The following is a 13,153-nucleotide window of genomic DNA, read 5'->3' on the forward strand; positions in this document are numbered from 1 at the left end:
GCATCTATAATGACAACATAAAAACAAAAGCAGCATGATGTACTGCTTAGAAGCTGATCTTTAAATGATTATCTTATTTTATACTGTTATTATAGTCTATGTTATTATATTTAGATATCGGCTCCCTGCTCCTCCTTGTTTTAATTGTCTGATATAGTTTTTGTATGAATTCTGGACTCATGTTTTTTTCATGGATTATCAAAAAAATGAATATTCATTAAATAGAGTTAGTGATTAACTACTGGAAGTCATAATATCAAGGTGGTTAAAGCTAAAAACTACTGGCTCCTTGTGCACTAGACTGAGATACAAGCTACAGATGCAGGAGTGGGCTTGGTGCTGATGCATTTAAGGTTCATCCAACTGCTAAATGCTACATGGCAAAATAACACCACTGTCACTATTTTTCTTTTTTATATTTTCCAAACCTTCTTTAGATGCAAAGCTGCAAGCTTTATGTCCTAATGAAACTTATTGCTATTTGCTAAACAAAATGAAATCACAGAAATAATCAACTGAAGTCCTGCCACTCTGATATCTGGCCATCAACTGACCAATTAGAGCCACTCCCCGACTTTTCCTGACAGGAATATCACATTGCCGTCACGCAGGGCCAACACAACACCAGATTACACACACACCAGGGCCCAATATAGAGCTATGAGAGTTAAGTAAACCCCATTTGGAGCCACATTACTGCTGTACCCTCGGGATTTGCCTGTTTGTCAGAGATCCGACGCTGCTCGGCGCTCTCGCACCGTGAAAGGAGAAGTTCTGTCCAGCGAAAGACGCTCTGACAGCATCGAGACTGTGAACCAGAAACTCAGCATCCAACATTTGAGCATTCACACTAGAGCGCACAGGCACTCAGGCGTCCACCGGAGCGCAGGGACTGTTCAGGCGGGATGGGCACCTCCACACTAAACCAGAGGACCGCTGGGCTTTTAACGGGTGGGAGAGACGGTAGCTGAAGACGTGAGGAGGAGGAGGATGGTGCCGTCAGTTCGGATTTGATTCCTCAACCAACTGCCTTTACGCAGGGTGGAGGAGTGCAGAAGTCTGCCGCCTGGCAGTGTAATCCTCTTGGAGGAGCAGGGAAAGCCGTACCCAGACTCAGACAGAGAGAGGGAGGGAGAGTTTCAGTCGGACAGGGATATACAGAGTTGGCAGGAATGCATGGTCACATTTGGAGCTTCCATCCTAAATTAAGTGTTTAATTCAGACTCTGGGAAGGGTCACTCAGGCTCTTCCACTACACATCATGAGTGGACCAGCAAACGGTAAGCACGTTATGAGTGTCAGGTGTGCATGTTATATTTGATGAGTTTTAGGTGTGCACGTGTTAAAGATGGTGTGTGTGTGTGTGGTTTTGTCCAATCAATATCACAGTGTCAAGGGAGGGTTTAAGCTAAAGTAGACACAAGCAGTTTATTGATCACACAAATGAAATCATATAAACATATCGTATAAACATATGCAGGTGAGAAACTGGAGGTTTTGAGGTCAAGTTGTGTTACCAGGTCTGATTGTTGATAGTAGTGTGTGTGTGTGTGTGTGTGTGTGTGTGTGTGTGTGTGTGTGTGTGTGCGCGCGCACACACAGGTATAGATGTTTGCTGTTCTAGCAAACATACAGGAAATTTCTCAACTGAGGAATTTCCCGTGGTCACATGACCCAATCAATGTCATTTTATTTCATTTAATAAATATATAAAATATCTGCTCCACCAGGTGGCAAAGACTATTTTTAGATATAAGGACTTATTTGTGATAGAGAAGAGAGGAACATCCTTGGTCGACACTGTGCATGAAACATATTAAAATGTGTCAGTGTGTAAACATACAACCACAGACAGATTTTTTATTAACATGAAAGCTCTAAATCCCCAAATTTATTTTCCAAAAATGAAAAACGAAGTCGGTCTGCAGTTCATGCTTTCCAGTGTAAGACATCAAGGAGCTACTATAACTGCTCATCCTAGCAGCCATTCAGTTTTATACCTCACACTAAAGCACCGTTTTTAATCTGGTGGGGCTACATCGCAATACAGCTACGACCAGGTCAGAGACCCGGGCTGAGCGACTGGAACCCGAAAATGTCCCAGAAAAAAGAAGATTATCTTTCAGCTGACTGCCTTGGTTGTCACTGTGAAAGAGCTTATTGGTTTGTATTCAGGCTGTTTATCCTTGAGGTCAAAGGTCAGAATAAATATGTGATGTGTACTCCCAGTCCCCCACTGGACTTGAGGGATCACATATAAACAAAGTAAGAAAGCAGAAGAAATGTAGTGAAAGTGGATGGGAATCCTTCTGATGAGTGTGCACAGGACATTACCGGGCTGCTGGGCAGTTACAGACATCCAGACACACGCATACGCACACATGCACAGAGACACACATACGCACGCACAGGTGGCTCAGATCTTTCTGTGTTTGTGGTTCTAGTCCTTGTGCTGCCATCTGGCTACGAAACTAGTGCCAGTTTCTGCAGGCCACACACACACACACACACACACACACACACACACACACACACACTGATGATAACATTTGCTAGGAAACCTTCTTGTCCTAGTTTTACCTTTATTCTCTTGATCAGGGATCCACAACTCTCTTTTCCCTCCTGCTGTTGTCAGCTTAACCTGCCCGGCATGTTGTGTTGCATAATACTCTGGGATGCTGTAGCATTAAGTGTAATGTGATTGAGTAGAGTACAGTAGAATTGTTGCTCAGATTATTGTACAGTGTGCAGAGTAAACCCAGTGGTTGCAGCCAATCAAAATCAAATTGGTCACATCAGCCAGTCAGTGAAATCTGTTGCTATCTGCTGCTGCTGCTTTTGTCTTGTTGCACCATGATGAATGAGAAAAAGCAACATGTGTGTGTGGGTGGGTGTGTGTTCAGGACAACACGAAGACAGGACTTGTTTCACTAAGAGGGATTTGACCAGTTTCATAAGCAAGGATAAAATAGGTGTAATCCAAAAACGCCCCCACTGAGCCCTTTTCTCTCTCTGGTAGTGTGTCTTTGTTATATTCTGCATGTATGTGTCAAGATTCAGACCTTTGCTGACGTGCACACAAAGAACAAGTTGCAATGCACAATGCAGTTCTTAATCAGTGGTCTTCTCTGACTAAACATAACAAACCAAAGCTAGAAATGAAGAACTCAAAATAAATAGTGGAGTAATTGGTCAATCTACAATACAGCTACATTAATCACATATGTAAAGAATAATATATACATATAATCCACTACAACACTGAGCTTGTGCAGGACATTCAGATGTGTTCATGGACATATGTGAGCCCGAGGACCAGCAGCTGCTTCAAATGTCTTTGTTGGTCAGAAAATGTTTTTTTCCACACCTGTGTATGTTTTCCTGTCTGTCCCGCACTTAAACCACACTCTTGTAATGAAATGTTGTGAGTCCTGCTGAGTAGCCAGGAGCCACTGCCAGTTACAAAGTCAATCACTAAGACTTCTTCATATGAATATAGATGCAGTAATTTGTGTGTCTCTGTCCTCATGAATCTGAAATATTTGATTGTGTTCTTCCTGTTGAGCCAAAAATTGTTGCTATTGGTTGTTTGACAAAAAAAAAAAACACAAAAAAGCATTATCCAAAATCCAGAAGTGATTTTTTGAGTGTGAGAAAAACTGTACTGATATTTAAAAAAATAATGTTTAGTAAACTTGTTAATCGGATTTTTATTTATTCTTGATCTGATTTCCTATTTATTATTCATGGAACCCTGTGGTTCTGTAACAAGCCTGACCAAAAAAAACAAACAAAAAAAAAAAAAAAACGAAACAAAAAGATCTCAGAGATTTTGAATGGATTCTTCCCACATTTTTGAATCCACTCTGATCAGATGTTAAGGAAGTGGCTCAAAATGATAATAAATGACATATTTTTGATCTTCTCTTCTCATCCCAGCTGTTCAGTACCAGTCAGGCCTTTATGGAGGAACCAGCAGCAGCAGCTCTCCTCTGTCCAGCCGTGGAAATTCACCCATCGTGTGCGAGCGCTGTGGGGAGGTCTGTTGTGGAGAGGTGGTGCGCGTCAAGAACACACACTTCCATGTTCGCTGCTTCACCTGCCAAGGTAGAACAACACATCACACACCTACAGATACAAACACGAGTCCACACATGTAGCACTCATTAACTCTTCCTCACACGTATGTACATGCACTCACATCCGCTTTCATTCTCCAAACCAAGACTCCCACATGATGTTTCATATTTGTCTCTTTTTCAAACTTGGACTAAGGCTTGGGTGTCCATGCATATAATCCACCCACATTCATTTGCATAGTTAAATATTAAATAATTACCAGCAGTCAGACAAGAAGAAACCCAACTATAAGGGTTTGTTGCTTCTTAATTTTAGTAATGAACAAGTTAACAAACAAACATTTAAAATATTTAGCTGTTTCCCCCTGTTTCTGTTCCTTATGCTGAGTAATGCTAACTGCCTCCTGGGTTTGGCTTTTAGTTTGAGTGCACAGATGTATTTTCATCCAACTCCCTGCAAAAACAAAAGAAAAATCCTAAAAAATGAAACTGTTTGTTGTACAGTAATTGTGCCTCAAAATTGTACTTACAGTAACTGTAGGGTTGGATTTCAGTCACATTTACAATATGCTGCCAGTGTTATTTAAACATGTGTATGGTTGTTGAGTTTGACATACAAGGAGATGAGAAAGAAATGTATGAAAGAATGACAGTTAACACCAATATGTGTAAAAAGAACCATCTTTAAACAAATGTTACTATCAAGGCTACAGTTTCAATGTAAAAGCAGAGAGGTATTACAACAAGGCTAACACATACACAGCTCCAAGCATTGACATGCTGCAGATTATCAGGTGCAATATGACATGTTGTCCCCAAGCTTTTATACTTGTCCTGTAAAGTAGTTACTTTCTGACTCATTGCGGTTGTCATCTAGCATGAAGTTTGGGTAAGTTCAGTGTCTTCAGTCCAAAGCCTTTTACCACAGCAGACATTCTGATTTGTCTTTAATAGGAAAAGCACAGGTGTGGCTCTGTTTTTTTTTTTTTTTTCATGCGCTGGAGGACTGCAGAGTGACCCTGACACACCAGCAGCCAACATTAGTTTTATTGTTTACACCTGTGCTTTTCCTACTGTGTCATGTGAAAATATCTTCTGTAAAAATGTCACGATCAGGAGGGTGGGAACACAGAAAAACACAAGCACTCTGCTGGAGAGGAGAAGTCTCATGCAGTAGCTCATACCTGTCTGTGCAGGCTCTTAGAGAAGCAATACAATCACTGTGTTTCTCCTTCACCCTTCTCTCATAATTTTCAGTTTTCCATATTAATGGATGTCAGTGTAGTTGTGTGCAGCTGAATGACAGCACAGTATGAATATTTTGTCTTTGCTGCATGTGTGTCTTGCATGTTTGAGCTCCACCAGTGAGCAAGTGGGACAGGACGGGTGAATAGAGCTCTGGAGTCAGCAGCAAGCTTAGCAGTGCAGTCAGCAGGTTTTCAGCCCAGAGTCAGTCTCCAACCAGCTAACCTCCTTTCACAGGCCGAGACCCACGCAGTCCCAAAGCGTACTGCACTGTTTGATCTGCGAGGAACATCACCTCAGTGCTCTCAGTCACAGATCCGAAAAATAACTAGTGTTTTGGAATAGAAATAACTTCTTTGATCGTTTTCTTTATTGTCTAAGTGACTGCTTGCTTAATAGAATTGCTCATTCCTTCTGAAGAGACAGATTTATTGACAGAAATGTTCAACCTTTGATATTAAAGTAGCCAATTTATTAGTATAGAGAGTTGATGTTGCACAGTAAGCTAGACAACAGCTGATGAAGTGGATACGAGTCAAAGCATCTTTTAGTACACAGGCGTCTTTGTTTTTCCTCTTCAGCTTGTTATCTTTTTCTCTCTGTTCCTCCTCCTTTCTGTCGCGCCCTTGTCTCACATTCTTTGTTTGTAGATGTGAATGACAGCGTCACAATGAGTCTTTGTTTGGTAAGTAGTGTATTCTACTGTTAGCGATGCTATTCAGGATTCATGAGAGGTTATTTTTGGACAGGAGAGTAGAGGAGATGTGTGAAATGGGAACTAAAAACAGAGTTAAGGTGGCATCCCTGTGTGTTTGTATTATCGTGTAGAGTGTAAGGTTTATTTAGGTGGTGTGTCCTGAGAAACAAAGTACAGTAATAGGAACAAAATTGATAGCAATGAAGTTCAACCACATAATCAACCACAGTGATTCCCTCATAAGGCATAAAATGCAGATATGCAAATAATACTTTTCTGCTGTTATATAATCTCTTGTGAAGTATGAAGCATTTTCATACATTTACTCATTTAAAGTGAACGATGACACTGTTTTAATTATTACCTCCATGGTGATGTAAATATGTAGATGTAACTCCTGAATTTGACACACGAATTTTAATACTTAACTAAAACCAAAATCCATAGTGTGGCACATATTTGTAACAGCGTAATTAGTACCTCAGTTAGACTATTGACTGGTTCGATTTCACTTCCCCCCTTTGATCCAGGCTGATCGCACTCATACAAAGAGTGAGGAAATCCACCCCATGTTGATGATGCACATAGATGAAGGAAAACAGTGACAGGATGGCAGACGTGTGCTAGATGGACAGATCAATAGCCTCATTGATACCTCCCCTGGGTCCTCGTGTCTCTTCCTCTCTTCCTCCACATCCACATCCCTTTGCTTTGCTGTCTGCTTCCCTTTCTCCTCACATATGATGCTTTCTCTCTGTTCAGCTTCCACTAATCTCTCCCTTGACTCCCATCTTACCTTTCTTCTTTTTTCACCATGTCTCAGCGTCATACCTAAAATAATCCTCTCCCCTGTCTCCTCTCCCTTCTTTTCAACTGGAAGCTGAACCATGTACCTCATCTATGACCTTACATTTCCTATAAAGAGACATTTCAGTCACTGTTGGAAAACAGGACAAATACCCCAAGCAGTCTGATTTAATAAGCCATTTTGTGGCATAAGGCCGTCCATTGATTCCCATACTTGAAGGCTTCTTGGGATAACTTCCAATTAGTCTCTCCTTGATGGTGACATACAACAGGTACACACAAATTGATTTGGATGGACTGGCAACTCCAGGTGCAGGTTCAATAGAATTTAAAGTAGACTTGTGTGATTCTTCCTACACATCCAAATGACTCAAACAGGTCTGTGTTTTAGAAGTAAAATATGTTGAGACAGTACCTGTATTTTTTCAGTATTAGAGTACGCTCAGCCATATAGAGTCACAGATGGCCTGGCTCTTTATTCAGAAGACACTTCAAGGACAAAGTGTGAGGCATTAACCGCTGTATCAGCTCAGCTGTGCAGAACTCTTTTGTGAGCGTCTTTGTTTGAACATTTGCAGAGCGGGTCAGTGTGCTGCTGTGCTGCTTGAGTGTTTTTGTTTCTGGAAGGTAAATCAGAAAGATGAGACAGTTAACAAATGTATTAGGCCTCCAGGAGTTCTCATTTCTCGTATCCATCTTGATTTATATCCCATTGTTTTCCTTTCCCTCGACCCTTTCCTTCAGCCACTGGCAGTAAACAAAGAAATCGTTATCTACCGCTGCCAACTGTGTGCAGTTGTGCATGTGTTTGTCCAGATGTCAAACACTTTAGTGTTAATGTCTGTGAACAGATTGAGAAGAAAAGGACTGAAATTCTTCAGATGAACTGCAGCTGAACCTGCCCCCCGAGGTGCAGAAACAAGGGAAAGTAGGAGGCAAGTGAAAAATTAAAGTGATGGATTAGATAGTGGAGAGTAGAAAGAAAAGAGAGAGAAGCAGCATGATTTTATTTGTATTTATTTTATTTGTGCCCTGAAATATATTTTTCAACAGATCTTCTCTTTTCTTTTTTTCATACGTTTTTTTAAATATTGCTACCAGGTCAACTGTCCAGCAGAGACAATCACCTGTGTTGTACAGGAGGAAGAATTCACTTAGAATATGTTTCTTTTTTTCTTTTTTTTTTGTGATTTTGGTGATCGTAATGACTGGCCAACCTCTGTGTAAAACAGGACTGTTGTTGAACTGCTGGGTTTTATTTAGCTGCTTGTATGGGAACTGTCCAGTTTGTTCCAGTTCAGCAGCCAGAGAGAGACTGTGTGTCTGGGACAACAGGTGGGTTAGGGAAGATCAGGGTGAAGTCACGTGGATTCATGTGGTCTTGGCTGAAGCGACTGACCTAAGACCTATGTCAACCTCAAGTCCAGATAGTTTAAATGGCAGTGGGACAATTTGCCTCGACTGGTCACGAAAGACTAAAATGTCATGTGACACAGGGAATAATGGATGGTAGAACGAAGGCACATACTCATTTATATTCTGGGAGTCCACTGCTGTGGCATTTTCTGCTTCTATTAATTACACTGTAAATCTCAGAAATGAGATCTGTAACTTTATGACATTATTTGGGCTCAGACACAGTCTTGTTTGCTTTTTTGTATAATTCTTGATCAGATGTTTTTGTGAGAAATTCCATGTTTGCAGTATATATATGGAGGACTTGTGTGTACAAACAGGCCTTTGTACAGTTGTGCATGTGGAAATAACCTCTGGTGTTTTGGAATAAATCATTATCCTTTTGTTTCTGTCTTAAATAAGAAAGCAGTACTTTTCTGCTAGTTCATCTTTATCTGCAATGAAAATTTCAGTTCTGAGACTTGACATTGTCAATTTAGTAAAGATGCACTGATAGTAGCACAAACTCTGCAAAGCTGTACTTTATTGGCACAGCAGTGCTTTGAACTAAATGCCAATTTCAGCGTGCTAATATGGTTTTAATGAAAATGCTTGATGTTTAACAGCTATTTTTGCTATCTTTGTTTTGCAAGCTAGCGTTTGCTGGTTAGCATTAAACAAAAAATACAGCTCAGGCTGATGGAAATTAATTTAGTTTTGTGTTAATTCATAACCCACGAATAAATAGAAATTTTGACTTGTTGAAAAAACCCCCCTTGAAAAATAAGCTTCACCTAAGTCATCACTGTTCAGCCTGAGGAGGATATGAATGTCTGTTCCACATATCCTGACAGTCTATTGAACAGTTGAGGGACATTGAGACATGTCACTTCAAATCATGTGTCAGGGAATAAAAGCAGGTGTTCTCCAAAGTCCTCTGTGAGTGATGAATGTGTGTTTCATGGGAATCCAGCACTAGTATCATGTAAACACACTTAGCTGTGTTATGGTCTGTAAGGACACGGTTTTAAAATGGCCTAGCACCTGATATCCAAATATACCCGAGGTCCCTGCAGAGAGGCCAAGTCTAAACAGCTCCCTACCCTTCCTGTTCTCCTCCACTTGTGTAATCGTAATAGCTTTCCATTTAGACAGTGATGAATGTGTGAATGCTATCAGCGGAGTGAGAAAGGATGAGAAGGAACTGGCTACCATCTTCAAGTATGAGTGTGTGTTTGCATCTGTGGGAGCCAGGGACCATAAAAAAAGAGTAGTCTATGTCCATAAAGTCACAGCCACACACGTTTAGAGTGTCCCACTAGGTAGTAAAATAATGAATAGTTGTGTATGTTGCATATGCATGTGCATTGATATACACTATGTGAGTGCAGCACATATTAAGCAAAGTGTGTGCTACTATAGCTGTTATTCTTCCGCTGTGAACAGCTTTAGTATCAGGCAGACTGCTAAAGGCTGGCATTTAAAGTTGTGTGACAGCAGCTTTGCTACAGCAATAATATATAACATCAGACCGGGGCTTAAATTAGGCTATTAAGAGATAGCTCAGCTACTCCACCAGCAAAAAATCAGGTTTGGCTCCATCCCATATTATCAATGACCATAACCAGATATGGTATAACATTTCTAATCATAATACAAACTACATACACATTTAACCTCTTCATTCTCATATTTGTTTTTTGTCCTACACTTCTCCTCCCAGTGCACAGGGGGTGCTGTTTTAAGGTCTTTGCAGCGCCTGCTATGTTCAGAGGAAGTATGACACTAGTCTGTTTTATTTTTAAAAGTGTCAAAATGGAAGCAAAGGCAAGAAAATTTAACAAACTGTTACTAACTCTTGCTGAAGCCAAAGCTGAGGACTCAGAGTCAGGTTGCGTTCTCAGACACCTGTGAACAAACTGGTGTGGTTTCTCCTGTTTGCTGAAAGGAAGGATTTCTTTCTCATTCTGTTTTCATGTATTAAAGCTTAAGTTTATTTGTTAGTGCATAAACTCTGTTTAAATCTGCAGTTTGTTACATTATGTTTTATGTGTCTTACGCTCTGGCTTGTGCTCCCAACTAACAGTAAATGCCTGTAAATAATATTACTGACTTGACTGCTTGTTTCACTCTACAGCATCTTTCTCTTTCTCTCTGAGCAACACTACACACAGACTTGGATTAGCTCTGATCCATTCACTTCAATGGGTTTAGAGCTATTAGCTTAATTAGAGTCCAGACATTCAGTGCACTGTTAGATATCTTGATCTGTTGGCTGCCTTTCAGATAAGACATATAGGTTGTATCATGACTCTGTATACTTCAGTATATACCTGGACTCACTAGGCCTGCACACTTCAGGTTAACTCATAGTGACACATACGTGGTCACTTGTGTTAACGCTGAATGGGTAACACATGGTGCTGACACGCCAAAACAGGAGCTGCATGATAAAAATCTTTACATGGAGCATTTTTCTTGTGGTTGTGGCCCCCAAATGTCAATTATAAATTCTCTACATAAAACTGATGAGAGGTACTGTAAGAGTAAGCCCACTGCCTCCCTGATAGCTGGAGCAAATCATCATTTTTCAGCCATCTAACCAGCCAGCTGAGCAGAGGCCTCTGCACCCTCAGCACAGCCGGACCGGAAGCAATCATTTGGCTGAAGGACTTTGCATTTGCTAAATAAAAGCCATATATCACGCTGTCAGTATACAGCATACCGTAAACAGACTCCGTGTATCTGTGCACAATCATGAGCGCCTGGATATGCACCTATCACACAACACAACCTCTAAACATTAGCATAGAAAGGGTTATTGTGTGTTGTCATGGTAACAGAAATAGTAATTTATAATTGGACACATGCAGGTACAAATTCACAAACACACATACAGTACTGTACAGTATATACTTAAATACACAGGCAACCCTGGCATACTGTATAAATTAACAGATTAAATGGTAACTGGTCTAATCCCCCAAAGCCGATTATAGTATTAACCCTTGAGAGGTCAGAAACAGATTGCACTCTCAACCCCCACACCCTTCTACACACACCTACACACACAAATGGTTGTCTTTCTCTTGTTGCAAGGACACTCATTGAAATAATGCCTTCTATAGCCCCTTACCCTTAAATGCCAAACCCCAACCATTACACCTGAACAGTTACCTAAACCTAATTCTAACCTGAGCCCTGAACACCACCAAAATATCCTCACAATGATGGCTTCAAACAAATACTGGTTTAATTATAAGCGTAAAATAACTTGCAATCATGAAAAACAGGACATCTGCTGCTCCCTTGACCACATACAATACACTTTCTCTAGTCTTCCTCATATTCGTCAGAAATGAAGTGAACCAATTTGTCTTTTTGTCTCCATCTGTTTAGTGTGTGGCTGTGACTTGGTGCACTCTGGTTTCTTCCACCACTCTGGCGAGTACATCTGCACAGAGGACTACCAGCGGCTGTACGGGACCCAGTGTGACAGCTGCGACCAGTACATCACTGGGGAGGTGGTATCTGCCTTGGGAAGGACATACCACCCACACTGCTTTGTCTGTAGCATCTGCAGGTACAGGACATCGGTTTGTGTGTATAGTTTTAACCTTAACTGCCATAAAAGAGTTGTCAGTTTATGCAAATAACCAGTAAAGTGAACTAAATGGCAATTTCTGAGAAAAATACAATAATATAAATATTGTTTGGCACTGTTAGTCCTAATAATAGGTGTAGTGGAATTAAGATATTTTTTCAGTTTACATCGTACGTTTCATTTCTAACACCATTGTCCTCAAGAATCTTCCTGGCACAGTAACCTGTAACTAAAAAAAGATTCACACAGAGCACTGCTTACTGTGAATTAATCTTGTTCTTACACTTGCAGTGACATATGTGTTCTGCTGGCAAGGAAATTCCTGGGCCTGTGTTTGTTTTCACTGATCTTGGCAAACCAAAACAGAACATCTGCCCATTGTAGTTTGGTAACAAAGGCTTATTGATCAGGTCAGTTCAGAACAATGAATGCACTGTGATCACCCTGGTTTTGAAGATAGGAGAAAGCAAGTACCTTCTCTTCTCATTATTTAAATTGAATTGGTTTTGTTATCTTAATAACAGTGTTTCAGTATTGCACTTGTAAATTTGGTGGTGCTTCTGTAACATTTAAAAGATGAATGCTCAAAATCAAAGCAGCTACCGGTCTCACCCCATATACCCTGGATTCTACTTGGGGTAATGCAACTTGATAACACTTTGCATTTGACTCTCCCTTGTTGATAAACTCTCACACCAAACCAGACAGCAATGGCTTTCTATCGAAGTCTCTAGCAACAAATGTCATAGCCCCAGTGACATTGTAAGTGCTATATTTTCAGACTTAGAAACTTGCTGTTTACATGACATTTAGTTTGACATTACACAGCCTCCACACTGTATAGAATTGTATAGAAACAAGTAAGTATTCCCTGTAGTAGTATAGTTTTTGGAGTTTGGTTGCTCATGCTGAAGAGTGTATCAGTGTGGAGCAGCAGTTAGATTTGTTTAAGAAAACAAACTCCTGACATGGAAAATGTGCTTTATGTCTGTTCTACTTGGCTGCTCCCACTTTACATTATATATCCTCTAAATCTGGTATTGACCTCAGGTTGGTTCACTTAAAGCTGACTTGATGAAAGTGATATGTGGCTAGTAAGCAGAACAGTGAATATGTAAAAGTTAGTGAATGTGTTAGACATCGAGATGGATCATTAGGTTTTAGTTTGCTTATGGTGAAAGTTTTTAAGTTTTTCCATTTGTGTGTGCATGTCTGTGTGTACTCACTCTACCAATAAGAACACACTGTACTGAAATTGCAGTTGAAGCTTATTCATTTTGGAAATGGCTGTGTCAACATATTGCCATAAAATTGTAAATGACTTTT

At 40.3% G+C, this 13,153-nt stretch overlaps 1 protein-coding gene across 3 annotated transcripts in view; it reads left to right on the forward strand.

The window, feature by feature from the left end:
• Positions 1 to 726: 726 nt before the first annotated feature.
• Positions 727 to 13,153, forward strand: part of LOC113143520 (actin-binding LIM protein 3-like) — a 32,795-nt gene continuing 20,368 nt past the window's right edge. For all 3 annotated transcript variants that reach the window (XM_026329190.1, XM_026329191.1, XM_026329192.1), the window contains exons 1-3: positions 727 to 1,280; positions 3,940 to 4,107; positions 11,623 to 11,806. In XM_026329190.1, coding sequence (XP_026184975.1) covers positions 1,262 to 1,280; positions 3,940 to 4,107; positions 11,623 to 11,806 — 371 coding nt within the window. In that variant the 5' untranslated portion in view covers positions 727 to 1,261. The remainder of the gene's footprint in view (positions 1,281 to 3,939; positions 4,108 to 11,622; positions 11,807 to 13,153) is intronic.

This window comes from Mastacembelus armatus, chromosome 14 (assembly GCF_900324485.2).
Source record: "Mastacembelus armatus chromosome 14, fMasArm1.2, whole genome shotgun sequence".
NCBI classification, from domain to species: domain Eukaryota; kingdom Metazoa; phylum Chordata; class Actinopteri; order Synbranchiformes; family Mastacembelidae; genus Mastacembelus; species Mastacembelus armatus.